The 27,905-nt window shown below is 39.9% G+C and overlaps 1 protein-coding gene across 2 annotated transcripts in view; it reads left to right on the plus strand.

The window, feature by feature from the left end:
• Positions 1-27,905, plus strand: part of syt6a (synaptotagmin VIa) — a 109,048-nt gene that overhangs the window by 12,839 nt on the left and 68,304 nt on the right. The window contains exon 2 of one of the 2 annotated variants that reach the window (XM_061840457.1): positions 3,162-3,404. The exons of the other annotated variant lie outside the window; for it this stretch is intronic. Coding sequence (XP_061696441.1) covers positions 3,248-3,404 — 157 coding nt within the window. The 5' untranslated portion in view covers positions 3,162-3,247. The remainder of the gene's footprint in view (positions 1-3,161; positions 3,405-27,905) is intronic. 2 annotated transcript variants of the gene reach the window in all.

A 27,905-nucleotide genomic window follows, 5' to 3' on the forward strand; every position in this document is an offset into this window, starting at 1 on the left:
CTCTGAGCTGCAGCAGATTCAGAGGAGTAATGGGCACCTTTGGAAGGCCTCAGCTGGAAACAATTTATTTGCCTGCTAATCGGGTTCGCCCACGTAGAGTAGATGTAATCGTCAAGAACAGGAAGCACGGCAGACCCTGATTCCAGCCTTTAAGGGAGACAGAAGGATGAGGGAAAGACTTAGATAAGCGCTTAATGATCTATCCTGGAACAATAACCCCCCTACTGTCCCTACAAACGTAGACGGTGTCATCTTTTGGCCCTGCTTTAATGCAGTTAAAGACTAGAGTCAACCAGAAGCTGGTAAAGATCAACCTAATCCGATTTTATTCGATTTAATTTGTCCCAAGGTTGATTAAATTACTTTGATTAAAGGATATGGTTGGAACGAAATTAGCCAAAACGGGCAGGAGAGTTCACGTACAGTTCACCAGAATCCGATGAAAAAGTCAAATCAATTATAAATCTACTTTCAAGTCTTTTTTCTTAAATATTGAGTCGTATTACCAGACATAAAACAATAATAGAAGTCTTAACAGAGAAAATGGAATACCTGCATCCCTTCTTGCTTTCTATACAAATATAATAAACTTACCCTCCCATCTGGTGTGATTGTGAGTGCGACTGTTGTCTGTCTCCATGTGCCCTGCGACTGGCTGGCAATCAGTTCAGAGTGGACCCCGCTTCCTTCCCGTTGACAGCTGGGATAGGCTCCAGCATTTCCGCGACCCCTGTGAGGATAAGCAGCTCAGAAAATGAATGGATGGGTATATATCTATATACAGTGTATACACACACACGTCAATGCATGTCATTTATATATATATATATATATATATATATATGTATAAATTAATCTAATCGCACAAATATTGCATTAAACATTGATTAACTCGGATTAACGCTACTGTATAATTAAACTGTATTTATACAAAAACACCTTTCCCCAAATACTCTATATAATTAACTTGGTTCACTGATGCAATTGTTCACATAAAATGTATGTACCTACAAATACAAGCGTTCATCTGAGATGACATGCTGTGGTGACGACTAAAGGGACAAGCCAAAAGAAAGGGGGGAAAAAAAGAACTGTTGTTGTCTTTCCTTTGCTAACCTAACATAACCTTTTGCAACCCTAAATAGGAGCACTGACATATTGGCACTATCGAATAAAGTGTTGATTCTTACCATATGTTGTAAACAATTTCACTTCAGATGATCTTGATGTTATGCAAAGTTTTTCTTTCTCTGTAATTCAGCCATCTATACATTTTCTATGGTGTTTGACCTCATTTGGGCCATAAGTGAGCTGGAATTCATGCAAGCTGACATTAGCTGAGAGGCAGGGTCTACACTGAACTGGTTCCCAGCCAATTGGCACTACCACACCACAGTGCTGCCCTTCTCCATTATGGTTCTTTTAGTTTTGCCTAACTTGGGAGTGGATTTTGACCTCTTTTCCCTACCGCTTCCAATACAATTGTTGCCACTTTCTCTCAATGCTGAGTGACTTGGAAGAAAAAAAAAAATACTGCTCCCACACATGGATAGATAAATACATAGCTATTAATCCCATTCTCTCTTAAAGCTGAGCTAAAATTTTACAGAATCCTGTACCTTTCTAATCCTGTCATAGTTTCCACTCACGGTGACCTTTTTTCAGATATTTTGTGCTCCCACCCGATCCCGGCGACTTTTGTTTCCGCTTTTGACATTTGCTTGTGATAATGTCCAATCCCATGATAGGTTGTGAAATTCACTCCGAACCGGTCCCAGGAATCCTGAAAAATGTACTTGGACTTTTGATTCACTCCATAAAAGTCATATTGTTTAAAACAAAAATGCATTTGTTTGAATAAATGTCAATACATTGTCATGTTTTTGTTGGACCTTGCAGACGTATTGAGTTGACAAAACAACATATTATGACTAATGCCCGGAATCATCATTATCATATCATTGTAATCATGTTATGTAAATAATTGGGTGTTTCACCGTTCATGTTCCTCACCTCAAGGGAAAACCCACCCTATGATACTTGTGACCTGATGGGAGGGGTTGTGAATCTCGAGCTGAGAAAAATAAGCCCAGTGGTCGTTAGGACTGGTTTAAGATGCTACACTAGCATCAAGTGGCCATAATCGCACAAGCAGAGGGGTTTGCATTTGTATTCGAGGCACTAGATATCGTCATATTGTATTTTTTTCTTTGTTTTTTTGTACATGTGTGAGGGAGGGAAGTCTTTGCTGGGTCTCCAGGGACAATGTATATGGTATATGAAGTCGACGACGGGTTTTTGTGTATATGCACAGACAACATCACCTTTGAAGAACATGGCACGCTTACACTTGCATACATTTGCACACAGTGGTGGGATATAACACATTGCAAATACTGTACTATATTTTGTCGCTGTCCTTACAGATCTTACAGATATCCATACTTGAGTATTTCTCTTTCTGACTTTTTAACTTTTACTCCCTTTATTTATAAACAGATATGGTATTTGTACTTTGTCCACTCATGATTTTTTTTTCCAAAATACACTTATTGCTTTTTTTTTTTCTTTTAACCTCGGTGAATGATGAGCACAAATGGAAAGTGGTAAAGTCAAACACTATCGAGATCTTGGAGTACGACAAGCTGGAACATGAATCCAGGACCATTAACAACAATGACACTAATGGAGAAGGGAGATAATTCCCATCCATGGCTTTGTTTAAGAGAATCATTTGAATTTGCGTGTTGTGTTTTGACCCATTTTAAAAACCACAAATAAAAAAAAAAATCTGTCTAATCTGAAGAGTTTGCCGGCTAATTTATCATTTTTTAATTAGTTCAAACTAATAGCCAAATGATGTTTTGATATATATTTTTTTTTAATTGTGGGAAGTTATCAAAATGTTAATTGGAACTAATTGACAGTTAAAAGAACAATTTTTACTTTTGTACATTCACTTTTTGTAAAAAAAAAAAAAATGTAATTAGGGGAAAGAGTCAAATCAGTATTTAAAGCTTGCATCATCCTTTACACAAGTGTATGTACTTCTATTTAAGTACAGAGGGTGAGTCATTTTCACTCAGTTTGAAAATAAACAAGCTAAAACACACATGCACACACAAACGCTACTAGTTGCATCTGAATATTCTGTATCATAGGCTACTGTGTGTGCGTGTGTGCGTGCGCACACGTCAGTGCCCTGTGATGAGCGCACTCCACGGCTGACGATGCAGCTGGGAGCAGCATGAGTCCGGAGCGAGCGGAGCATGACATGGTGTGTCAGAAAGCCGTGACCCTTATTGTCGACCTCTGCCAGCACAACAGCACGCTGTTGGAGCAGGACACGTGTCAGGAGTTCCTCTTCCTGTTGTCCGGCCACGGCGCCAAGCACACGGATCAGGGTAAGGAGCGCTTCGATCCTGGTGATGATGATGATGATGTGTGTATGTAGAGTATATGCATCAGGCATATGTGGAAAATTTCTTCCTTGTTTTGTTTTCTGCCCCTTTTTCAGCATGCAAGGTTGACACTTGAATAGGGCTGCAGTTTTTTTTTCTGCTCGGCTTGAGAATGTTTGTTTAGGAGCCAGCGTCAGTGTAGGAGACACACTTAATTGAATAAGTGAAAAAAAAAAATGGCGCTCAGTCGTGAACCTGTTTCTGAGTAAAGTTTGTATGAAGTTTCTTGGAATTGCATAATGTTTGTTTTGATGTCTGCCTGACGGTCACAAGGACTTGGGTTCAAATTGCCTTTGCGTGTTCTCCTCCTGCCAGCTTGGCTTTCTTTTTCCTCCTTTTCAAAATATCCATGGTAGGTTTCTAAAATTCCCCCCCTTTGGTGAGAATGTGAGTGTGAATGGTTGTTCTGATTGGCTGGCGACCGGTCCAGGTTGTACACTGCCTCCCGCCCAAAGCCAGACGGTTTGGGCTCCAGCACAATCAAGAAACTAATGAGCGGACAAGCATGAGGAAAAAAATAAATGGATGGATGGGAAAAAATAATTATATCTCAATATTTTATTGTTTATTACATTAATTGTTGCACTTATTTGGTGCAATGAGTCCATGCTGGTGCACTCATAAACCTGTAAAATGATCCTATTCAGAATGTCAATATTAATATACAGAGGAGCCTCTGAGTTTGAACATTTTTTTTTTCATTTGGAAACAACTTTTACCATGCGAATTGTAAAAATCCGTTTTTGGGGAATTGTAATTTAGATTCGAAGGGGCATTGAGGCATCGTTTTAACCTTTTTATAAAAGGCACGTGTGTACAACATTTGAGAAAATAAATTGAAGGATTAATGCCCTTGTTCAATGAAATAGTTGACAGATTTGGGCAAAAGCTACAAAATCTGTCACTTAACCTTTTCAGTGTGGAAATGCAGAGGCCGTTGCAGTCCACTTGCATTGGAATGAAATGTTACAGTGAACACTGGATCCAGCAGATGCTATGGTTTGGGGGGGAAAAAAAGAAATATTCTTTGAAACATGAACACAGCCATGAATTATACTAATAATTTTTATAATATTATCAGTTGATTTAATATTACTAATTGGAGAATGGGGCAAAATAATCCTGATTGTGAAAATCCTAATAATGACGTACTTTAACACACAATGGTAAAATGACATGCAGAAAATGGATAATGTCAGAAATCAAGTATATCGTTTGGTAATAATAATAACTGAAATTCATGTAACGCCTTTCAAGGTGGTGGTCGTCTGATGCCCAAAAGTGGAACTAGTGTTGAGTTTGTTGTCAGGATGTGAAATCAGAAAGTCAAGTGCTGTCAGCAGATGCGATCCAAAATGCTTTACTGCTGGACTGGGCCACTTTTTAGGGTCTGGCACATGCCTCGCCATTCCTGGTCGTCTCTGCTGTCACCCTGCATCATCGTACAATGCGGTGCCATGGGCCTACGCTACATCAAGCTGCTGCTTCACATGACGTCTTCCCACTGATGTAAACCGTTTCTGCCACATAGCTCTCAAGACGAGATACTTGTTGTGATGTTGAGGTTGTATAGGTTTTGAGGTGGGGTCCGCAAGTCCCCACATACATATTTTCCACAATGGTTACCTATAATACGGTTCCTACTGTACATTTTTGTTGTCCGGTCCAGTTCAGCAATTTGGAAGACAATAGGTACCTTGTTTTTGGCTATTATGACTGTCCAGAACTGACCACACATCATCTTTGTCCATATTTGGACCCTTTGCTCTGATTGGTTCCCTTCTTGTAAAGCAGACCTTTTTGTTATGTTGATAGCACTGGCTTGGTAGCAGATGGGGAAGGCAGAGATCTTACTGAGTGATGTAGATAATAAACTTGTGAAAGTCGAGTAAACTCATTTCAGACCTCCCTGGAGAAAAAAAATGTCTTGAACTCAGGAATGTTTGGTTGTTTTTAAATCATATTTCATAGAGACAATATTACATCCCAAATACCTGAAAAATACCTGTTTGGGCTCTGACTGATTCTATTAACAAAATCATGTATCTGTTCATATATCCATCCATCCATTTTCTTTGCTGCTTATCCTCATGAGCGTCACAGGGCGTGCCGGCGCCTATCCCAGCTGTCAAGGGGCAGGAGGCGGGGTACACCCTGAACTGGTTGCCAGCCAATTGCAGGGCACAGCGAGAAAAACAGTCACACTGACAATCACACCTAGGGCCAATTTAGAGTGTCCAATTAATGTTGCATGTTTTTGGGATGCGGGAGCAAACCGGAGTACCCGGAGAAAACCCACGCAGGCACGGGGGAGAACATGCAAACTCCACACAGGCGGGGCCGGGATTGAACCCGGGTCCTCGGAGCTGATCCACCGTGTCGCCCTGTTCTTATATCACAAAACAAAATAAATTCCATGTTGTCACAATGTGAAAAAAGTCTGTGGGTGTATTTTTTTTTTTTTTAATCAATAAATAACATGAGGTGGCACAGTGGAGTGTGGTTAGAGCACTGGCCTCACAGTTCTGAGAACTGGGGTTCAAATCCCGGCCCTGCCTGTGTGGAGTTTGCATGGCCTTGCCCTCGGGTGTGATTGTGAGTGTGGCTGTTGTCTGTCTGTATGTGCCCTGCGATTGGCTGACAACCAGTTTAGGGTGTACCCCGCCTCTTGCCTGATGGTAGTTGCAATAGGCTCCGGCACTCCTGTGACCCTTTGTGAGGATAAGCAGCTCAGAAAATGAATGGATGGAAATAACATCACTAAAACACTAATAGTCAACTCACAATGCCCATTTGATCTATGCAGTAACATATTACACGACAGTTTGGCCGTCGGCACAATTTCTCCCCATTACGCCCCGCGGGCAGTTGGAAAGAGGTGGTGAGCATCAGTGAGTTTCTTTGGCCAGGTGTGTCCTGGACTATCTCCATGAGTGGGCTGTCACCTTCATGGGGGGCTGGACTTAGTATAGCCTCTGGCGTGTCTAAAAGGAAATTTGCTCAAGTCCTTGGGGGAATGTTTGCAATTTCACAGCAGGAAGAAAAGATTTTTATTTTTTTTTTGGTCTGTCATTGTATCGTATATCTCAGAATTAAAAAATGGATAAGCGGTTTAAAATGTTGGTTGAGCAAGATAGAAAACGAGTGGTAACAATAGGAGACTATTCATGTGGTTCTTTATAACAAGATGATATGAGCTACGTGAAAATGGGATATTTTGGTATGCAGTATTTCAATCCAACTTTTGTGTGAAGGAAACAAAAAGAAAGTGCTATATATTGTTCTTTTGCATTCAATTTTCAAGACGCTTATCCTCACAAGGGTCACGGGAGGGCTGGAACCTATCCCAGGTAACTTCAGGCGAAAGGTGGACTACACCCTGCACTGGTCGCCAGTCAGTCACAGGGAGATATCAACACCTTTACTGAGTGGAGTACTATGGTTCATTCAATTAAATATAGGTTGAACATTATTTGGAAATCCCTGTATTCTGTTTTTATTTATGTTTAGCACAATTTTACAACTTCACCGGAATTGAGTTTATTACAGAGTGCAAACACGAATTCCAATTTATTGTAAGTGAATACAGTTCAAGCATAAAAGCCAATACATGAGTAAATACCTACTTTTTATTTATAAATTCATGTTAGTGAATTGTAAAGGACAGGTACATATTTGTTGTTCCACTTGGCCATTTGTTAATCAAGTACGCTCACAAACTGCAAAGAACTTAAAAGCTCTGTTTTCCCCTTTTATATACTCACTAAAATTTTTCATTGCAATCAGGTCAGCCGAAAAGTTGAAGTCAAGGCTTCTGGTACAAAGTTTGTTTATAGTGTCTTACCATGACACACCACCTCGCTGCCTATGTGGTAAGAGGGCCAACTTCATAACAAAAAGCTAAAATAAATATAAATAAACATAAAACCTTCTTATATTCGGCTTCATTACTACATGGGACATCAATGCAATATTAGGTTTTTATTTTGAACTGCCCTCGTAGCATGGTGATAGCACTTAATGAAGCCTGAACCATACATTATTGGCTGACTGTGGGCACTCTTGGAATTTTTTCTTAAGCAGCAGTGCCCGCATTTTAAATTAAAAAAAAAAAAAAAATCACAGACATATTTTCTTGCGGCAGCCAAATTTACAATTACCATTAAAATGTAATAATAACGATGCCCTAATTTCTGGTGTAAAAACAATCCGCTAACTTTTCATTCTTTTATCACTCACCCTATGCTTGTTGTATCTTGATAATGTTGTCAGGGTTTATTTTACTATCATATCATATCATATCAACGATGATATCGTAGTGCGAGAAACCCTTCAATTTCCACTCCTTTGCTACCTAACCCAAGAGAACTACTGCAAAGATTGTTTCAATTCAAGTTTGTGTTGGGCCTTGGTGAGGATGTTTTTCCTGCACGCTATCCATTAATTTTCTTCGCCGCTTATCCTCACGAGGGTTGCGGAAGTGCTGGAGCCTATCCCAGCTGTCAACGGGCTGGAGGCAGGGTACGCCCTGATCTGGTTGCCAGCCAATCACAGGGCACATCGAGACAAACAGTCGCTCTCCCAATCACACCGAGGGGCATTTTGGAGTGTCCAATTAATGTTGCATATTTTTGGGATGTGGGAGGAAACCTGAGTGCCCAGAGAAAACCCGCACAGGGAGAACATGCAAATTCCACACAGGCGGGTTTGGGTTTGAACCCAGGACCTCAGAACTGTGAGGCCAACGCTTTCCAGCTGAGTCACCGTGCTGCCCCTTTGCTCCACTCATTACCTATTATTACAGTTCTCATACTTAATTCTGGCTCAGCTTGATTCTTTTGACTTGCTTAAAGCCACGGTTGCATTTGGTGATGGGTCACATGGTTGGGAGCTGCCGATTAGTCTCATTCCTGCAGGGCCTGAAGCCCACTTGCATGTCAAACCTCATTTGGCTCATCAGCTGCTCTTGAGCAATGCAATCCTGCTTCTTCACTTCATGTTTTCGACATAGATGCAGATTGAACTGTTATGTTGAGTCCAATTTATTGAAGTCCAGTTTTCTTTGAATGGTTTTCACTACGTTTGATCATCGATTGCAGCTTCGGGGAAGAGTTCAATATCATTCTACTATGGTGTAGATGGGAAAAGTAGTCGAGAAGTGGTTATTTTAAATGACAAGATTGCTAAAAATGTCTTGGAGGAGAAAAGAGTGTCCGATTGTGTGATCAGGCTGAAACTTGAAATTAAGGATGGTATGTATGATGAAATTACTGGCTACACCCCACAGGTAGGATGTATGGCCTAGAGGTGAAAGGAAAATTCTGGAAGGAGCTAGACAAAGTAGTTCTAAGCATTCCGGAAAGAGAGTGTGTCATGAGCCAGGCTGGACCACGGCCAAGAGGGGCGTGGCCACTCCTCTGGGCGGTGAAAACCTGTCACCCCTCATGGCTGTTTCACATTGGGACTGTAATTACACTGTGCATTTGAGTTGGAGTTTTTGGCACTGGGATTTGCCAGTTCATTGTGCCTTTGTTTTTGGGAGTTGCATTCATAACAGTAGGAATCTCCACCACTGAAAATAATGTCATGTTGAGCTATCCTCGGTACAGTGTTTCTGTGCCACCTCAGTTTAGTCCTTTCTCAGTATATGTTCAATAGTAAAGTCCTAGTTCCTAGTTTGTCTCCTAGTCATCAGACTTTGCTGCCTCGATGTCTTTTGGATCCTTCTTAGCCTAGTGTTTCTGTACCTCTGCCTTCTCAGACTGCTTACACCGTATGACCTCCACTTGAATAAAACTATGCCTAACATGTCCTTGTCTTGGAGTCTGGCATTTGGGTCCAGCCCTACACCGGAGGTTCGTGACAGAGTTAGTTGTGGTTGGTGCAGATTGTCATGAGCATATTGGTGAAACCGAGTGATGAAGAGGTGATGGGTAGATTTGGCATCCAGGAAAGGAAGTTGGTGGGCCAGATTGTGGTAGACTTTGCAAAAAGGATGGAAATGTCTGTACTATTAAAGACTTTTTTTTTTCTTCCCCCCAGGGGAGGTAGGAACAGGTAGGAAGTGACCTCTAATAGTAGCCAGGTGGATTACATCATTGGAAGGGACAGCCAAAGTTAGATGTTTGGAAGAAAAGGTTCAAGAGAGCAGACTTTGATGGTTTGGACACGTCCAGAGGAGAGGGAGTGGGTATATTGATAGAAGGGTGCTGAGGATGAGCTCCATCCAGGCAAAATAGCGAGAGGAAGACCAAAGAGAAGGTTGATGGATGTTGTGAGGGAAGACATTAGTTGTTGGTGTTAGAGAGGAGGATGAAGGAAAAAGGCTCACATAGAAAAGCATGATGTGGTGTGGCGACCCCTAATGGGAGAAGCCGAAAGGTTTATAAAAAAAAAAAAAAAAAAAAAAAAGAAGACACTAGAGTAGATGAAGTAAAAAAAAAATCCTTAAATCAAGCCTGTGGAGCACGAGAAAAGGATTTTGGGAACACACACACTCACAAATAAACGCAAATGCACATCTAACCACATAAAAAATTCTACTTCCATTATCAGCTGTGTGGGCCTGAATTAAGCGGCCTTATATTTGATCACATTATTCCCCCTGTTAAGCTTTATTAGGCAGAACCCGAGTTGGAAGAGGACATTTGCATCAGTCATCATTCAACACTGGACCGTACTGAATTCACTATCAAAACACAATAAAACAAAACATCCATTTTCTTAGCGGCTTATCCTCACAAGGGTCCTATCCCAGCTGTCTTCGGGCAGGAGGTGGGACACAAAACAAACAAAATAAAAAAAAATTAACTATAATTTTGAGATGAGAAGATGAAGAATTTCTGCTCTTATGCATCTCCTGTCTTGAAAAGAGGGTTCTCGGCCATTATTATCGGAAATTATCCATCCATCCTTTTTCTCAGCCGTTTATCCTCAAAAGGGTTGCGGCTATCGTAAATTATGCCCTCAAAACATACAAATTTAAGTGTGTGAATTTTCACTCACGCAAGCACTTAAAGTAATGTGTCTATTGTGTTATGATTGTTGAGAGACACATTTTCACTTTAACGATCCTGTGCTGCTAAGAAATGTTATCTCTTATCGTCAAAATCTAAAATGACCTTTCTAACCAATGATGTTCAATGTAAACTGCTGAACCATTCAGTCATATTATCTATCCATCCATCCATCCAATTTCTATACCACTTATCCTCATTAAGGTCTCGGGTGTACTCGAGCCCATCCCAGCTATCTTTGGGCAAGAGGTACACCCTAAAAAGGTTGCCAGCCAGTCCCATCCATTTTATATAATGCTTGATTTTATTTTCAATATACATAAGTCAGTTCTTTCACTCAGTGTCATAGTTTTGTGAACAGTCTGAAAATGCTGCTCCACATTTCCGTTTTTCATTATAGCAATTGCAGACTGGCAGATGAGGCAAACGCATTTGGAAAATGACCTAGTGGAAAAAAACGGTCCTCCTCCCATTCTGTATGGAAGTGGTACTTTTTAGTCATTTTTACTTGGTCCAATTCTCCCATTTATTTTTATACTCTTAGGTTTAACTTTCGGTGTAGCCTCCTACATTCGGGGCTAAATCGCTATCTTGCTAGAACGCATCGTTATGTGCAAATGCACAGTGACACGTGTCAGAAAAGGTCACAATGGTTAGTCAAGTGACAGATTTCATAGTCAAGGATGATAGCCCAATATCTACGTTTTCATGGCATGTATTTGACACATTGAGCACCTCTGCTCAAGACCGTATACTGCAGTCTGCATGGCTGTTATTCCATAAGGAAGCCTCTTCTAAAGAAGGCACCATCTGACATGGATGATCAAAAATGTGTTCTGTTCGGACCAAGACTTGCTGAAGAATCAAAAAGAGTAGTTTTAATTCCATGTCGAACAAATGTAACCCAGTGCTGTAGTGCCTCGAGATACAAGTGACCAGACTTGGGAGTTTTTCAAGATACGAGTATCTGCTTTGATTTGTGAGCCCAAACTTGAGGACTGAGTGCTGTATGACTGTCCTCCACTCTCTCGACAGAAAGCAGCACTTGGGAGAATACAATTTGAACATATAATTCAAATTAAAAAAAAAAGAGAAAAACTAAACTGTCCAAAAAGAGACTTCAAATGTGTCCACAATAACCATTTAATGTTGAAGTTGAGCCTCCTAATGTGAATTTACATTGTATAAGCTATCACCCCCGCAGTGTGTTGGATTCCTTTTGGTGCATCCATTCGACACGCCCACAGCATCAGAAAACTGGGATTGACTTGAAAAGTAACCATGAAACAAAGAGAATCAGATGTTGAGTAACCTGATTCTAGTGACTTGGCTGGTCCGACTTCCGTTCCTGTCATCAGGTGCCCTATTCAACTGTGATTTAGACACCGACAACAAGGGTACGTTGACTTACGTGCTTTGTTTTATGATTATAGTTTACAAGAAGCATTCCATTTTGAAGTTGAGCCTCCTAATGTGATTTTTACCTTGTATAAGGTATCACCCCTCAGTACTTTTGATTCCTTTTGGTGCATCCATTCGACACACACACAGCATCAGAGAGCTGGGCCTTATCGTACCATTTTTAAAGCCTGATTTGATAGTTAGTGTTTTTGTTTTTTTCCCCCATTGAAATTTGGCAGGTGAGTTAAAATTACTCCTCTCTGTGATGTGTTGTCTTTACATGCCATTTCTTGGGCCTGTTTAATGGCACTTTGAAAATTATGACACAGATGCTTGCACGAGTACCTCCCTCCTTCTATTTTTTTTTTTTTTTTTGTAAACTTGGGAGGGGCGGACGACAAGAATATTTTGAGGAATCTGAATTTGTTTTTTGATGTATCCTGACTAAAGTTGTGTCGTGGTACATTGACGTGACTTTTGTGGAGGTTTCATGCGTCTGTTCGGTTCCTGCTCACGGTTATTGTGTGTATGTGAGTGTGAACGATTTTCTGTCTATATGTGCCCTGCGACAGACTGGTGACCAGTTCAGGGTGTCACCGGCCTTTCACCAAAAGCCCCCTGTAATCGGCTCCATTGCCCTGTGACCCTGAATATGATAAGAAATGGATTCTAGATTGTGAATAGCTGGATGAATGTATTATGAGTAAGGGTGTATTGCAAAGCAAAGCAAATTTATTTGTAAAGCACATTTCATACACAAGGTAACTCAATCTGCTTTACATGATTAAAGGCATTTGAAAACAAAGAGATGAAACATTTAAAATGGCATAAAAACAATAAAAATGAATAAAAACACAATTAAAACTGCATACAGCGGAAGTGTGTGTTTCTTTCGGCTTGACCCTTTCGGGGTCGCCACAGCGTATCATCTCAGATGAAACGCATATAGATGTTTGGCACAATTTTTGTGCCGGACGCCCTTCCTGACGCAACCCTTCTCAGGGAGTGGAGGCCCCAGTGAGATACGAATCCACAACCCCTGGTTTACCAAACCAGTGCTCTAACCACTGAGCTATGGGGTCCAAGAACTGCGTAAGTAATATGATCAAAAAATGTATATATTCTAAAAAGCATGAGGGGAAAAAAAAGGAGAGTTTTCCACCTGGATTTAAAAACCTTGACACTTGGGGCTGACCTCACCTCTGTTGGCTACTTATTCCATTTGTGTGCAGCATAATAGCGAAATGCTGCTTCACCATGTTTGCTTTGGACTCTGTGCTCCACTATTTGACCCGCGTCAGTCAATCTCAGAGCGCTACTGGGTTTGTATTAATGTAAGCATTTCTTTCAAGTATTCAGGACCTAAATCATTTTGTGGTTTATAGACCAGCAGCAGAACTTTAAAGATGATGGGAAGCCAGTGCAGCGACTTTAGGATTGGATTTATATGCTCTGACCGCTTTGTTTTGGTCAGACTGTGAGCTACTGCAGCTGTTGAATCCTTTTTTTTTTTTTTTTTTTTTTTGGTGGGGGGGGGTCTAGTCAGAAGATCATTACAGTAGTCAAGTATACTTGACATAAAAGCATGGATGAGCTTTTCCTGGTGTGCTTGACATATACATGACTTCACTCTAGATATGTTCTTCATATGATAGAAGGCAGTTTTTGTGATTGATTTGATTGTTGAAAGTCAGGTTGGAATCCATCAGAACACCAAGGTCTTGGTCTTTGGTTTTTAAAGATAGAGAGTCCAGGTGTTTACTAACAGCAATTCTCTTTTCTTTTTTGCCAAAAACAATTGTCTCAGTTTTTGATTTAGTTGAAGAAAATTTTGGCTCATCCGGTTATCTGATTTATACAGTGGCAAAATACTTCAATTGAACTGTAGTCATATGGAGAGACTGCTAGATATAATTGTGTGTCATCTGCATCGCTATTCTCCTCAAAATTAAAGTTTTGGAGAATTTGACCCAAGGTTAGCATATACAGGCTGAACTGGAGAGGTCCAAGAACTGACACTTGAGGGACCCCATAGGTCATTGCTATTTGCTGAGACCGAGCACCTCCAATGGTCACAAAGTAGCTCCTTTCATCTATGTAGGACCTAAACCATTTGAGGACAACATTCTTTCCCTGAGAATGATACGATTCACAACAGTTCAGTGACAAGAAATTGTGTCAGTAGCATGTTGGCCAAAAATTAATCCACTGTCACAGTGAAATCAAAATGCCTCCACATTGCACAGTGCAGATGAAACCTTCTAGATTCATGTTCTTTTATGTAAAGGAATTATGGCTATTAAGTGAGGATAAGCGGTTCAGAAAAGGGATGCAAAAATGAAATACACAGATTTTCCTAATTTACTTATTGCTGTGCTATAAAACAAAGAGGGGAGCAACTAATTATGTGTATTTCAGCTATGACTGTACTTATTTGCCATTTTTTTTTCCCTGAAAAAAGCAATGTTTAATTGTGTGTTAGACTTATGAGCGGGGTCCTTGGAATTTTTAGGAACTAGTATTTCTAAATGATCAAATACAAAACACTGTAAGGTCTTCATCAGAAGAATATTTTAGGAATAATGCTCATAAAACATAGAGAGTTGAATAAATGAACTGCCATTTGTAATACAGTGGTGAGCCTTGGAAACAGTGACAAGTATTTAAGTCAACTCATTCTCCTCTTTTGGTGCCACAAAATAGCCCCTATTGACCTAAATAAATCAAGCTTTAACATGTACGGAAGCCTCACAGTTCACAGACGTCATCCATATTGATAATTTCTTGCTCCTTTTCATCTGCCTTCCACTTGACAGACCGAGGTCTTAAACATCAATAAAAGTGCCTTAAAAAAAGAAACCTTACACACACATAGGCTACGTTCACAATGTAGGGCATCATACCCAATTCAGATGTTTTTTTTTTTTTTTTTTCAATCTGACCATTTTATGTTGTTGTTCACACTTGTATTGTGGACTGTGGATGTAATATTTTAAGTTTTTGCCATGATATCATGTCAGTATAAAGGTACTTTCCGCAGATATAATGTTCACCACTTCTCCTCAGATTAGGCGGGGCACACCCTAAACCAGTTGCAAGTATAGAACTAAAGTAAAAAATGTAGTAACGTGAAAGCAGTCATAGTTATACACTTAAATGACTCAGTCAAAAACGAATGCTGTATTTTCCGGACTACAAGTCGCTCCAGAGTACAAGTCGCAACACCCATAAAATCCATAAAAAACAAAACATATATAAGTCGCACTGGAGTATAAATTGAATTTTGGTGGAATTTTATTTGATAAAATCCAACACCAAGAACAGACATGTCATTTAAAATTTAAATTACAAACAATTTAAAATAAAAATCAAATAGATGATTCTGATTCTGAAATAGAGGCAAAAACAGGCTGAACGTTATGCTTACGTTACATGACACAACTGAGAATGTGCCTGCTATGTAAACATAACATTAAGAGTTATTCCGATAACTATGGGATAAATAACATGCGAAGAAGTTTACCAAAACCATCTGTGTCATTCCAAATGTCCGGTAACTAAAATCCAATGAAATCTTCATCCTCTGTGTCACTTCTAAACAAGTCCTCCAACTCCAGATGTAGCCGACGCGCCGCTTCCTCTTCTACGTCACTTATGTTCAGTTTCATCATCAGTGGCAGTTTCTGAATCCTGAAAAGATGGTTTTGGTTTCACGGAAGCCTAGACTTGGCCGAGCCATCCAATGATTTCCTGGAAAGTTGAATGCCTGGTTCACCCGGAAGCTGTGCTCTCCATCCGACATCAGTTACACAGGCCTAAAGCGCCTTCTTATGGTTGTCTGTGTGAAAATAACAGATAAGTGACTCGAAAAATGGATGGATGCATTTAATAATGTGTTGAGAATTTCACATACAAGTTGCTGTAGAGAATAAGTCGCACCCCCCAGCCACACTATGGGGGGGGGGGGGTAACGCCACATAGTCTGGAAAATACAGTAACTGCATATTTTATTTACAGAACTGATGTTGTTACAGATGAGAGAGTTCAGTGACTGAGGCCATTATTACTGGTTCCTCATTATTTCACCAGTACTGTAAGAAACCAGTACAGAAATACATGTACTGCACTTACTGACCTTTAACAGATTAATACAGAGGTGTCAAACTCATTTTTGTCGTGGGCTACATTGTGGTTATGGTTTCCCTCCGCGGGCCATTATGACTGTGAAACCATACAAATCTTAAATTGTCTCATCATATTTACATGAAATTTATGAACCAGTTTTGGAATCAGAAATCAAATGTAACCATTTCAACCATTGTCAGTGTGTGGTAACACAAACATGCTTATAACATCTCAATGTTATCGTCATGATACATGACAATTTGAATTTTTGTACAGATTTTCACAAGAATCACGGGCCACATAAAGTTACGTGGAGGGCCAGATCTGGCCCACGTGCCTTGAGTTTGACACCTGTGGTCTAATATATTTAATAAAAGTGTGTTACATTTAGTCTATCTACCGGAAAAGCCACTAAAAGTGCACAGTGGAGTCTGACATGTATGGTGCACAACCAGCATCCGGCAGTGTTGAGTTGAGCTTCAGAGAGCTCCAGACGTCACATGGCCGTCCAAGGCGTGCATTTGATCAAAAGAGATTAGCAAAAAAAATAAAATAAGAATTTGAATGTATTATTTTTGGTTTGTTTGTTTTTCTTGCTATCATATTATTGAACAGCGTGCAATTGATTGAAACATCTAAAATATTTAAAAACAGCAAACTGCTTCCGTTAAGGTCAGAATTGAAATGTAAGCTTATTTTTTATTTGGGGTTCATGTTTTTATACGTGATTCGTTATTACTCAGTGCCTCACCAATCATGAACCTATGAACCTCATGACATGTCGCTGACACTATGAGCTAGCCGGGGATATGCAGTTTGTTCAGGCAATAAAGCAGTTTCTGCCCTTATGTCATACTGTGTCTCCGCAAGCTTTGCAGCAGTGTTTACATCAAATTGGAGTTCAAGGTTAGGAGCTTATATTGAAGCTTCGGTGTCAAACTGTCGGCCGTCACAACTGTTTATTAAACACAGGAGCCGTTGTTATTCAGCCAGCATCTAACTACAGACACTTGAGAAGATAAAGTATGAATGAGCAAATTTGATTGACCGGTGAAGGGTTGTCCTGCAGCTCCAGGCTGTCACTGGCACATTTTGCAGGATTTTAGAGCTTTATTTTACCAGCATGGTGATTTTTAAAATTTTGTTTTTTTATTATTATTTCAAATTTGGCAGGCTTTTTAAAAACACTTCTCTGAAGTGAAGCAAATTTATGAGAAATTACCACGTTTGCAGGGACTTTAATGTGATGAGTATTGATTGCTTAAATTATGTATTTCTGGCCCGAAATACCATTGACTCTTGTTCAAAATTTGACATGCACAGTGGTTCAGCGTTTAGTGTGATTGTGTCCCAACTGGTGAAAGTGGGTTTAAATTCAGGGCTGGCTGTAACTTGTCAAACACTGTTGTCACATGGGTGATTTATTTATTTATTTATGTCTTCCAAATTGTCACGAAAGCAAACAATGTTTTTGCCTCATAGCGCTATCTGACACCTGCTTTGTATTCTTATTTTAAAAATATTAATACTGTGTCATTCTGGGTAAATTAAAAGGATAGACGTACAGTACCTTTGGAATTGGAATGTCAAAACATAGCTGCAACTACAAAGAAAAAAGAAAAGAAAGATTCATTTGACATGCGTGGTCCAAATTAGTGGCAGCTTTGGGAGTCCAGACTTCTAGGATAGATGTTAATTAGTTTAGAACCCACGGAGGCTGTCTCACAGCAGGGCAGCATCGAAGAAAGCAGTTTATAGAGTCGTGGGGAGTCCGTCACCTCATTTTGCGGGGGCCATGTCCTCTACAATGTCATGTATTCATTTTTTAATCAATTTTCCATACTGCTTATCATCACTCTGATCACGAGTGTGCTGGAGCCTATCTCAGCTCACTCTCGGTGAGAGACGGAGCAGCCAGAATGGACCCATCCGTTTTTTCACCACACAACATGATTTTGGCGTATATGGCTTTTTGTCACTCCCGCCAGGAAAATCCTCTTGAGGGATTTGTTTATGAGAAGAAGCAGGAAGTGATGTTGGTTGCAGACGCCCACTCAGGCGGTCTCATGTGTTTCTACTACTTTTACCTGCTGGAGGATAGCTTTTTGTTCCTTTATGTTAGCCAAAATGCCAGTTCGTTGTATTGCTGGACATTGCTTGAACACTCGGGAGGACGGATTTACCCTTCATAAATTTGCAAGAGACCCAGTTTGTCGTGAAAAATGGATTGCACGGGTGCAAAGGACGAGAGCTTCGTGGGTTCCAAATGACAGATCGGTGTGTATACAGCTCCAAAAAAAAAAAAAGTCAGGGGGGGGACATAATCCTCTCAGAATGTAACAAAAGATCCACGTACATAGGTCAGGGGCGCTTAATGTGTCGATGTAACCGTCTGCTTCGGCCGCGCCTCATCCACCGCAGACGGCTTCGGCTGGGCTGGCTTATACATACTGTCTGGGAGTCTGTTGTTTGTTAGAAGTGAGCCGCATATCATCTAAATATGGCTTGAAACAAAAGGGTAATATTGCCCCAGCCGGTCACTTCACTCGATTGTGAGATGTTCTCTTCTTTGAAAAGTGCTTCCATGTCCCATAGTAGGTGCCACAGCGTGTTTTCAATGGTGAATGTCACGGTGTGACGTAATGAACAGATGTTGCAGGCAATATGGCTACCACTTGAATGTCGAATGAGACTCCCGCAAGTTTGCGCATGGCTGATGCACTCTCCGCTCATATTTATTTTTTCGTATAGACATTGAAGTGAATAATGTTTTATGTATTTTTCATTACAATACCTATTTTAGAATGTTTATAGGCATGACACTTGACCTTTAAGCACACCATCAGTGACGAATTGAATTTAGTTTAAAAAAAATACTAAGTTAGTTTAAATGCTTCAATACTTCGGTATTATGCAACTGATGTACATAATAATAATGGAGAAAAGATATTGAAACTGCCTTCACCAGAAATCTCATAATATATATCAGAAAATGCTTTGAGAATACTGTGTATCGAGATGAACAAAAATCTAACAGTCTTTGCAACAGTGTGTATTCTTAATGAGCTACAAGTTCATTAGAGTGGAAACAATTTTTTACGCAATCAGTCAAAATGACTCGTTACTATGGTGAAAACATAACCGGCTTGATGAGAAGAAGTCAAGAGTGGCGTGTCAGGTGCTGACAGCTTGGCGATAATGAGGAGGAGGTCTGTTGCTTAAAACTTTATTTGCTGATTAGACAATAGTGTCGCATCACCAAGGATCACACGAAGACTCACCAAGTGAGTTAAAATATGACATTACACGAAACGACTTTGCTCTCGTGGTCATAAATTGTAACAATATAAATAGTGTGGTGAAGAAATCAAATAAAAGTAAAAATGTTCTCTTAAAATTTCACTCTGACCAGGAGTCAACCACACCTGCACGGCCCAACGCTCTATGCCCTAGGAGTAGGGGATACTGGGATTTTTTTTGTTTCAAGCAGATACCATATGAATACATAGCTAGTAATGCAGATAACAATATATTTTTTTAAATTGAAATTTCATGTTCATTGCAAATTTTGTGATTTTTGCCTTGACTTATTACCATTATGATTACACTAAAACACTACAAAAATTTAACTGCAACAATAGACAAAATATGAAAGATTATTAATGTTGCAATAATTATTCTACTTTCACATTTTTTGGGGAAAAAGTCACTGGTGCAAAATACCAAAAAAGGCAGCAATATAACAAAACTATAAATATAACAATGTCAACATTACAACAAAAATTACCTTCCATTGCATGAGATTTTGTAAAAAATAAAGTAAGTAGTGCAAATAAAGTGTAAACTACAGGTGGCTCGCATTCTTAACCTTTTCCTATCTGCTCACAAAGCCCTCATAGGAATAATCCCTTAAGGCGCACTTTTGGCTCTGTTCCCATGTTGACAACAGATTTAGAGGTTTTTGTTCAGGAACAGTAACATTCTTACATTTTTCCCTTTTATTGCAATTCTTCTCTGAGTTAATAAGTGTCCCGCCTTAGAGAAAATACTTGGTGCAGGTACACATGTTGCCATTTGTCTCAGCTGTTTTCTTTCCAGTCTTGCTGAGACAGGGAAATGTTTGCTCATTCATTTTCCAGTATATATTCGAGTCTTTTGCTGGACGACAGAAGAGAAACTGCAGCATTGATTATTTCATGCTACTATCAATCCGATACAAATACTCATCCTGGTATCGATGGTATCGATATTTATACCGATACTAGCTGTGTAGATGATCAGCCAGGTTAACAGTGTGAGCGAAACATCTCCCCACTGGCCATTTCCACATGATTAGCAATGACTTTCGTATTGTCAATGGCCACGAATGAATGAGAAATGACATTGTCTGACTTGGTTATTTTCCACTCTTCCACAGTAGCTTTCAGTATTTCTGTCACACACACACCCGAGTGGCGGTGATGCTCTTTTGTACACGTGTGGAGGACTAGGTTTTGCTAGCCTTCAGTCCACTATGATAAAGTGTTTGGTTATGGTCACGTACCTTTGTTTGCCACGCAATGTCCATCCATCAGCTATCATTGCGATGGATTCAGCCTTTATTTTTATCATTTCTATTATATCATTCATCAGAAAACGTAGTCCCATGACACACACTGGAAAAAGCTTTATGAAGAAATGTTTCTACATTTGAGGCTTATGTTTTATTACATTAATTGGAAAATAAAAATATTAATTATACTCTACCATCTGAGGAATCCCCAGCTTGGAATGTATAATTAAAACAAATTTTGTGTTCTTGTTAGTGAGTGTTAATTATTTGCTTATGGTGTGAGCTATGCCCTAATAGTGTTACTAGACTTTGAGTACATTTCCCTCTTGCCATTCTTATTTAAGTGTTTTTGACTAGCACTGTGAAAGTGGCGCCTCGTCATTGACTGCACGCCTCATTGTACCTCACTTGCGCAGCTTAATGGCCAGTGCTTGAATGACAGGTTGAAATAAATCTGAATAACAGCGGTAACCGTATGTGGCATATAAAGTGAGCGCTCACATAGGTTTGCGAGCTCACGTCGGTCAAAAGTGTGCCAGGTTTTCCAGAGTGGTGGCAACTGAGCGTGCTTCGTAAAGACACACAAGGACAAAATTCCCCCCACCCCCACCCCCACATGTTTGCACAGGACTGGAAAATAAGGTTGTAGGCTTGATGTGACATTTGGCCTAGTGACTGGCCAAAAAGGCGTCAGCTGAGCTGACGAAAACTGATGGCGTGACCTTACATATTGTCTGGTAGAAAAGTGCTGCCTGATCCACATCATCATCTTAAAAATCACCAGCAAAGGTCCTCATCACAAAATGTCAACAACTAAAAATTCTAATGATAGTTGTACTGCTGAATTTCTAAAGGCCATCAGCACAAGCTTATGTGATATTGAATCTTACCACTATTTTCAAGAAATACCAGTTTTATTCAGAATATTGCCAGTGTATGTTTAAAAAAGTTAATGAGTGATTACTTTTTAGGAGAATTTGTAGAATACACTGTAACAGTTTTGGTCTAGAAAAGCGATTGGCGTACCAGAAGTTGGTAAACTTCATGCACACAAATATGAAACCATTGTCAGAAATACAAATTAGAAAACTGTGATGACTGATTCAATGACTGCTGTGTGGAACTGTCTAAACCAGGCAGGCGGGCTTCCTCAGGAGCCACTGGAAGTATATTCCCTGCATTGCTGTTTTGAGGTTGGATTTGATGTTGGTCTCCCGCTTCTAGTCCTGCAAGAGTAATTTCCAGAAATTTGAATGTCTCGAGGGTTGACATAGGGCACTAAGACAGCGTGAAGAGCAGGTGTGGTGAAGGATGCTCTTTGAAGTCCACAATCATCTTTGCAGTCTTGAACGTTTTCAGCTCGAATTTGTATTGGCTGCACCAAAGCTCCAGCCACTCCACTTGCCCTCTATACACAGACAAGTCACCGTCTTTGATGAGGCCCATGACTGTGGTGTCTGCAAACTTCAGGAGTTTGTTGTGTTGAGGTGCAGTCATTTTTGTAGAGAAAGAAAAGTAGCAAAGAGGACGCATCCAGCTGGGTGGGTGGGTATGGGGACTGAATGTAAATCTATATGAAAAGTTATTCAAGTCATCATCATGTCCTTTATTATTCACCGCATGGGGGGATGATCCCTTGTACTGTAGTTTGCAATTGTAATCATTTCCAAACTAATGCAGAGTCACTTGCAGCAAATTTATGTTCCTGCTTTTCTGCAAAATTTCTCTCTGTGATGTTGATTTTTTTGGCATCTCATTTCCAGCCTGATTACACAGGGCTCTGTCCCCATACCAATCGGCATACTCTTCCGCCTGGCTATGTTGGAAAATGTTGGCAATTAACCATGGCTTGTCGGTATCGAATGTTCAAATTTGCTTTGATGGCACACACACACACATTGACTTGGCGACTCTAAATTGCCTGTAGATGTGATCATGAGTGTGAATGCTTGCTTGTTTCTATCCGCCCTGCGATGAGCTGACAACCACTTCAGAGCGTACCCTGCCTCCTGCCAGAAGATAGCTGGGATAGGGTCCAGCGCTCCCGTGACCCTTGTGAGGTTAAACAGCTCAGATAATGCATGAATGGAAAGTACACAGACACACACGCCTTCGCAGAATCTGATATGGGACGCAACATTGTCTGTCCATGCATTCAAGCTTCCAGTTGAAGAAAAAACTCCAACCTGTGGAGTCTAAACATTCTTAAAGGTCTGTCTTTGGTTCACAGACTTCGCAGCATTTGATTCTTTGTCTATATGTTGTTATTAAGTCGATTAAACAGTGATCACACAAGCCCAAAGTTACATGTTACATACATGCATGGTTTGAGTCAATTAAGCATGGTATAGCAGTGGTCTTGAATGCTGTTTTCCCTGATGGGAAAGCCATTGCGCTCCTTGTATTTAGTGAGGTCAATGTTGTGTTTTGCTTTGTTAAAGTCCCCAAGAATATTGAGTGGTGAACATGAGTGCTTTTTTTCCCAAAGTATGTTTGCATTGGTTAACCAGTGTTTGCACTGCGGCTTTCAGTTAACCCGCGGAGATTCAAAATACCAGCGAGTATGAATTAAGTAGACTTGTGCAGCGGGTTGAATGACTTACAGTTCAAAAACAGTGACTACAAGTCGGAGCTGCAGTGTGTTGAGCCCTGTGACATCAGTACACAATTTTCTATCAATACGGAAGCATACTATCCTAATTAGTTTTCCCCGATAGCTCAGTGTCGCGGCCTGGTCTATGAATTTGAAGACCGTGTAGCAGTAGGGCGCCATCAGGGATGCGTTCACAAAGCCAAGTCTCCGTAAAGCAGAGGTCTATTTGAGGAGATCAAGCTCTTCCATTTGAATTTGCGGATTTGTAAAACCTGGTAAAAAACGGTTCAGGGAAGACTCCCTAATGTTTAGCAAGATTTCCCTAGTTTAAGTAAGTTACAGAATGTCTCCAAAGACGAAAGGGGTAAAAAAAGAACCATTCTAGACAAGGCGTTACTGAGGTCACCATTGGCGTAGGCCCCAGTGCGTGAGAAAAATCTGGCTCAATCGCTGGTGTACGAACACATTGCTGTATTTCTGTTTTTGTTGTCATGAGGGAAGAATCTGAAAAATGGAGGTTGACTTTGGAAGTGTCAATGAGTTAAAGTTAACCTCCAAGTAGTAATTTTCCACACAGCCCTAGGCCTTATGTCCCTCATCCAAACTATCTATCTATCTATCTATCTATCTATCTATCTATCTATATCTATCTATCTATCTATCTATCTATCTATCTATCTATCTATCTATCTATCTATCTATCTATCTATCTATCTATCTATATCTATCTATCTATCTATCTATCTATCTATCTATCTATCTATCTATCTATCTATCTATCTCTATCTATCTATCTATCTATCTATCTATCTATCTATCTATCTATCTAATCTATCTATCTATCTATCTATCTATCTATCTATCTATCTATCTATCTATCTATCTATCTATCTATCTATCTAATCGACAGTCCCATGATAAATTATTTGCCCCCTTCTGATTTCATTTTTTTCACATGTATCAGACACAAAGGTTTCAAACCAATTTGAATATCACTCGGAGACAACCCAAGGAAATACAAAATGCAGTTTTCAAATGACAATTCAATTTATCAAGGTCCCCCCCAAAAAATCCAAACCTTTCTGACCCTATGTGAATTAAGAATTTCCACCCCTTGTTCAATCACAAAGTCACTGTGACTAACCACAAATTTGGGAAAGTTAAGTGAAGGTCAATTTCACAAGCCACACCCAAACCTGATTACCATCGTACTTGTTGAATCAATAAATCACTTAAATAGATTCTGTCAGAGAACGTGAAATAGGCTACAAGATCTCAAGAACCAATGCATCAGGCCGAGATCCAAAAAAATTAAAGAATGAGGAAAAAAAGTCCCTGAAAGCCATCATTCTAGAAAAGGTTACAAAGCCTTTTTTTAATGCTTTGGGGCTCCAGCGAACCACTGTCAGAGCCATTATCCACAAATGAAGGAAACTGTGAATAGTGGCAAACCTTCCATGGAGTGGATGCCCAACTAAAATTACTCCATGAGTGTGACGACGACTCATCCAGGATGTCACAAAAGAACAACAACTGAAGACCTGCAGGCCCAACTGGCCTCAGTTAATATCAGTGTGAATGACACTACCATAAAAAAGACACTGGCCAAAAATGGCATCTGTGGGAGAGTTCCGAGGTGAAAACCCCTTTCTGTCAGCAAAGAATAAAAAGGCTCGTCTCACTTTTGCCAAAAAACATCTTGATGATCCTCAAGACTTTCGGATAAATGTTCTGTGGACTGACAAGTTGAAAATGTAACTTTTTCTTAATAGTCTGTGGCTGCTTTGCTGCCTCAGGACCAGGACGACTTGCTGTGATTGAAGGAAAAATGAATTCTGCTGTGTACCACAAAATCCTGAAGGAGACCGTCTGGCCATCAGTTTATGCCCTCAAACTCAAGCGCTCATGGATCATGCAGCAGGGCAACAATTTGAAACAGACCAGTAACTGCATTCCTCAATGGCTAAAAAAAATGAAAAACAGCCAAGATTTTACAGTGCCCACATCAAAGTCCGGATTTAGATCCAATTGAGATGGTGTGGTGTGACTTTATTTCGGCAGTGCATGCGAGAAAACCTCCAATATGATGGAGTTGGAACAATTCTGCAAAGGAGAGTGGGAGAAGCTTTTTCCAGAGTGATGTGAAAGACTCATCACCAATTATCACAAATGCTTGATTTCCCTTATTGCAGCTAAGGGTGGCACGACCCATTATTAGGTTCAGGGGGCAATTACTTTTTCATAGAGGGTCAGAAAGGTTTGGATTTTCTTTGTGCATTAATAAATTGAAATGTTTTTTGAAAACTGCCTTTTGTATTTCCTTTCATTTTCTCAGTGATATTAAAATTGGTTTGATTTGAAACCTTTTTGTATGATAGATATGCAAAAAAAATAATAACAGAAATCAGGAGGTGGCAAATACTTTTTCATTGCACAGTAGGTGAGGACTAAATTGGCCGTCAATGTGAACATGAGTGTCAGTGGTCCTTTCTTCTGTGTGCCTTAGGCCTGACTGGTGACCAATCCAGTCCACATCATGAATGAACGTGTTATTTCTTGGACAAATGGCTTGAGTGAGTTTACTGGCCTACACAAAAAAATGTGTACGCATTATTAGATGCAGAATGCTACCTGTTTTTGCATAGCCAAAGAAAGGTCAGTCTAAGTAACCCCAGTCCAGCCTTACACCCATTACTGACATTTTTGAACTCTTAAACCTGAATCTTGTTAAATTGTACCAAACTGTAGGATACATTCATGAGACAAGTATTAAGTATCAGAATTTGCAGGCTCAGACAGGGAGCCTTGCTACATTATTCAGCTCAAGTCATACACAATTTAATTTGCACGTCTCATTTATCTTTCCCATATGTCATAAATATTCCGTTACAGATTGTGTAAGCAAATAAAAATTACCTTATCTTAATTAGTCCCCCTGCAGATTTAGCTTCATAAATAACAGACAACAGCTATGCTAATAAACAGCAGGTTTTTTTTCTACTTTCATCACGCCACGTACCAACTATTTTCCAAGTACAAACAACAACAACAAATGAAATAAGAATAATGAGGGAATAACATTTGAAATAACTGCAATGTCTAAATCACCTCAATAATAAGACCATCATTGACTGTAAAGTTTTAGTGTCGGCATCTGTCTTTACGCAGTACTACTTGACAAAAATCATATGATGATGGGCTCAAAATATTACAGTAACAGAAGAATGTCCAAATGAAAGTCTGTGATTCACAAAAAGCTTTGTCAATTGTTTCTCTGGCTGGTGAACTTTGGGTTTATAGAAGTAACAGATCTGCTTCTCCATCATCATCCACTTGACTACTAGCAATCATGTCCGACTGCCATTGCACGGTGGACAAAAGTATACAGCTAACAGTCGACGTGGAATATTTAGGAGCGATGAAATTTCATAACTGGCCTTGTTGCACAGGTGGCATCCTATCGGGAGCTCCACGCTGGAATTCGATGAGCTCCTGCAAGTTACCCATTCTTTCATAAATATTTCTCAAAACGGTCTACATCAGGGGTGCCCAATGCGTCGATCGCGATCAACCAGTCAATCGCAAGGCAGTTTCGGTCGATCGCGACGGCGTGCCGAGAAACAAAAAAAAGACATCAGCAGTATTTTCTTTTAACTTTAGCTCACCGCGCATGTACACACAATGACAATACAGGAAAAGACGCTGTCAGTGAGTTCCCCCCTATTTTAAGCTTTTGCGTGAGAAATCTTAACAACCATTAGTATGAATGCTGCAGTAAAGATGACAAAAATGTATCACTTTAATACGGAATGGGAGGCGGACAATTTTTTTAACGATGTCATTTTTGAAGTGCGTTTGGCTCATCTGCCAATGTAATGAAATGTGTCACGGCATTTTCGAACTGTTCATGAAAAATATGACACTGACATTCCGCCGAAAAGCAAGCTGAGAATGAGAAAAGTGAATGAACTAAAATTCCAGTTGGCTGCACACACACACACACACACGCACACGCACGCACACATCTCAGATTGTGAGTGACACAGCCCAGGTGTGCATTTTCATTCGTATGGTGTTTAGTGATCATCAAAGTGAACCCAGATAGTTACAAAAAATGTTTACATAATTATGTTGTGTAATATTGGCTCATGCGGCTATGCAAGGGACACAAACATACAATTACACATCAAGAATCCTCAATATACTTGCATTTCTGTAGTTGGTAGATCTTTGTGACTTGGTCATTCTATTTCATCATTTGTCATTCTTAAAAAAAACCAAACAAAAAAAAAAAAACCGTCAGCCCCCCGCCCCCACGTCGATCGCTAGAGGCTGGATGCTTGAGAAGTAGATCTTTGGGTAAAAATGTCTGGGCACCTCTGGTCTCCATGCTGAGGTGTTAGATTTTATACCCCTGTGGCCACAGAAGTGATTGGAACACTAGCTTCCAAATGTTTGGGTGGGTGAAATATGGAAGGCTATTGTTGATTTTATGTTAAGAATAAGTTTGAGTAAAATGCATCTAATACAAATTCAAATAAACAAATTGTGACTTTGGGACAAACTTTTGGCCAAAATCCTACCAAAAAAAAAAAAAAAAATCAATGAACAAGAAACTTGAAGTAAACATACATGATTTACTGGAGCGAGCCAAAAAAAAACATTGTGGGCTTTATCTTGTCCCCAGGCTTTGAGTTTAATGTAGGAAATAATTTAATAAGAATCAGAATAAAACAAGATCATCAGGAGAGCACCAC

The sequence above is a fragment of the Syngnathoides biaculeatus genome, chromosome 2 (assembly GCF_019802595.1).
Source record: "Syngnathoides biaculeatus isolate LvHL_M chromosome 2, ASM1980259v1, whole genome shotgun sequence".
NCBI lineage: Eukaryota > Metazoa > Chordata > Actinopteri > Syngnathiformes > Syngnathidae > Syngnathoides > Syngnathoides biaculeatus.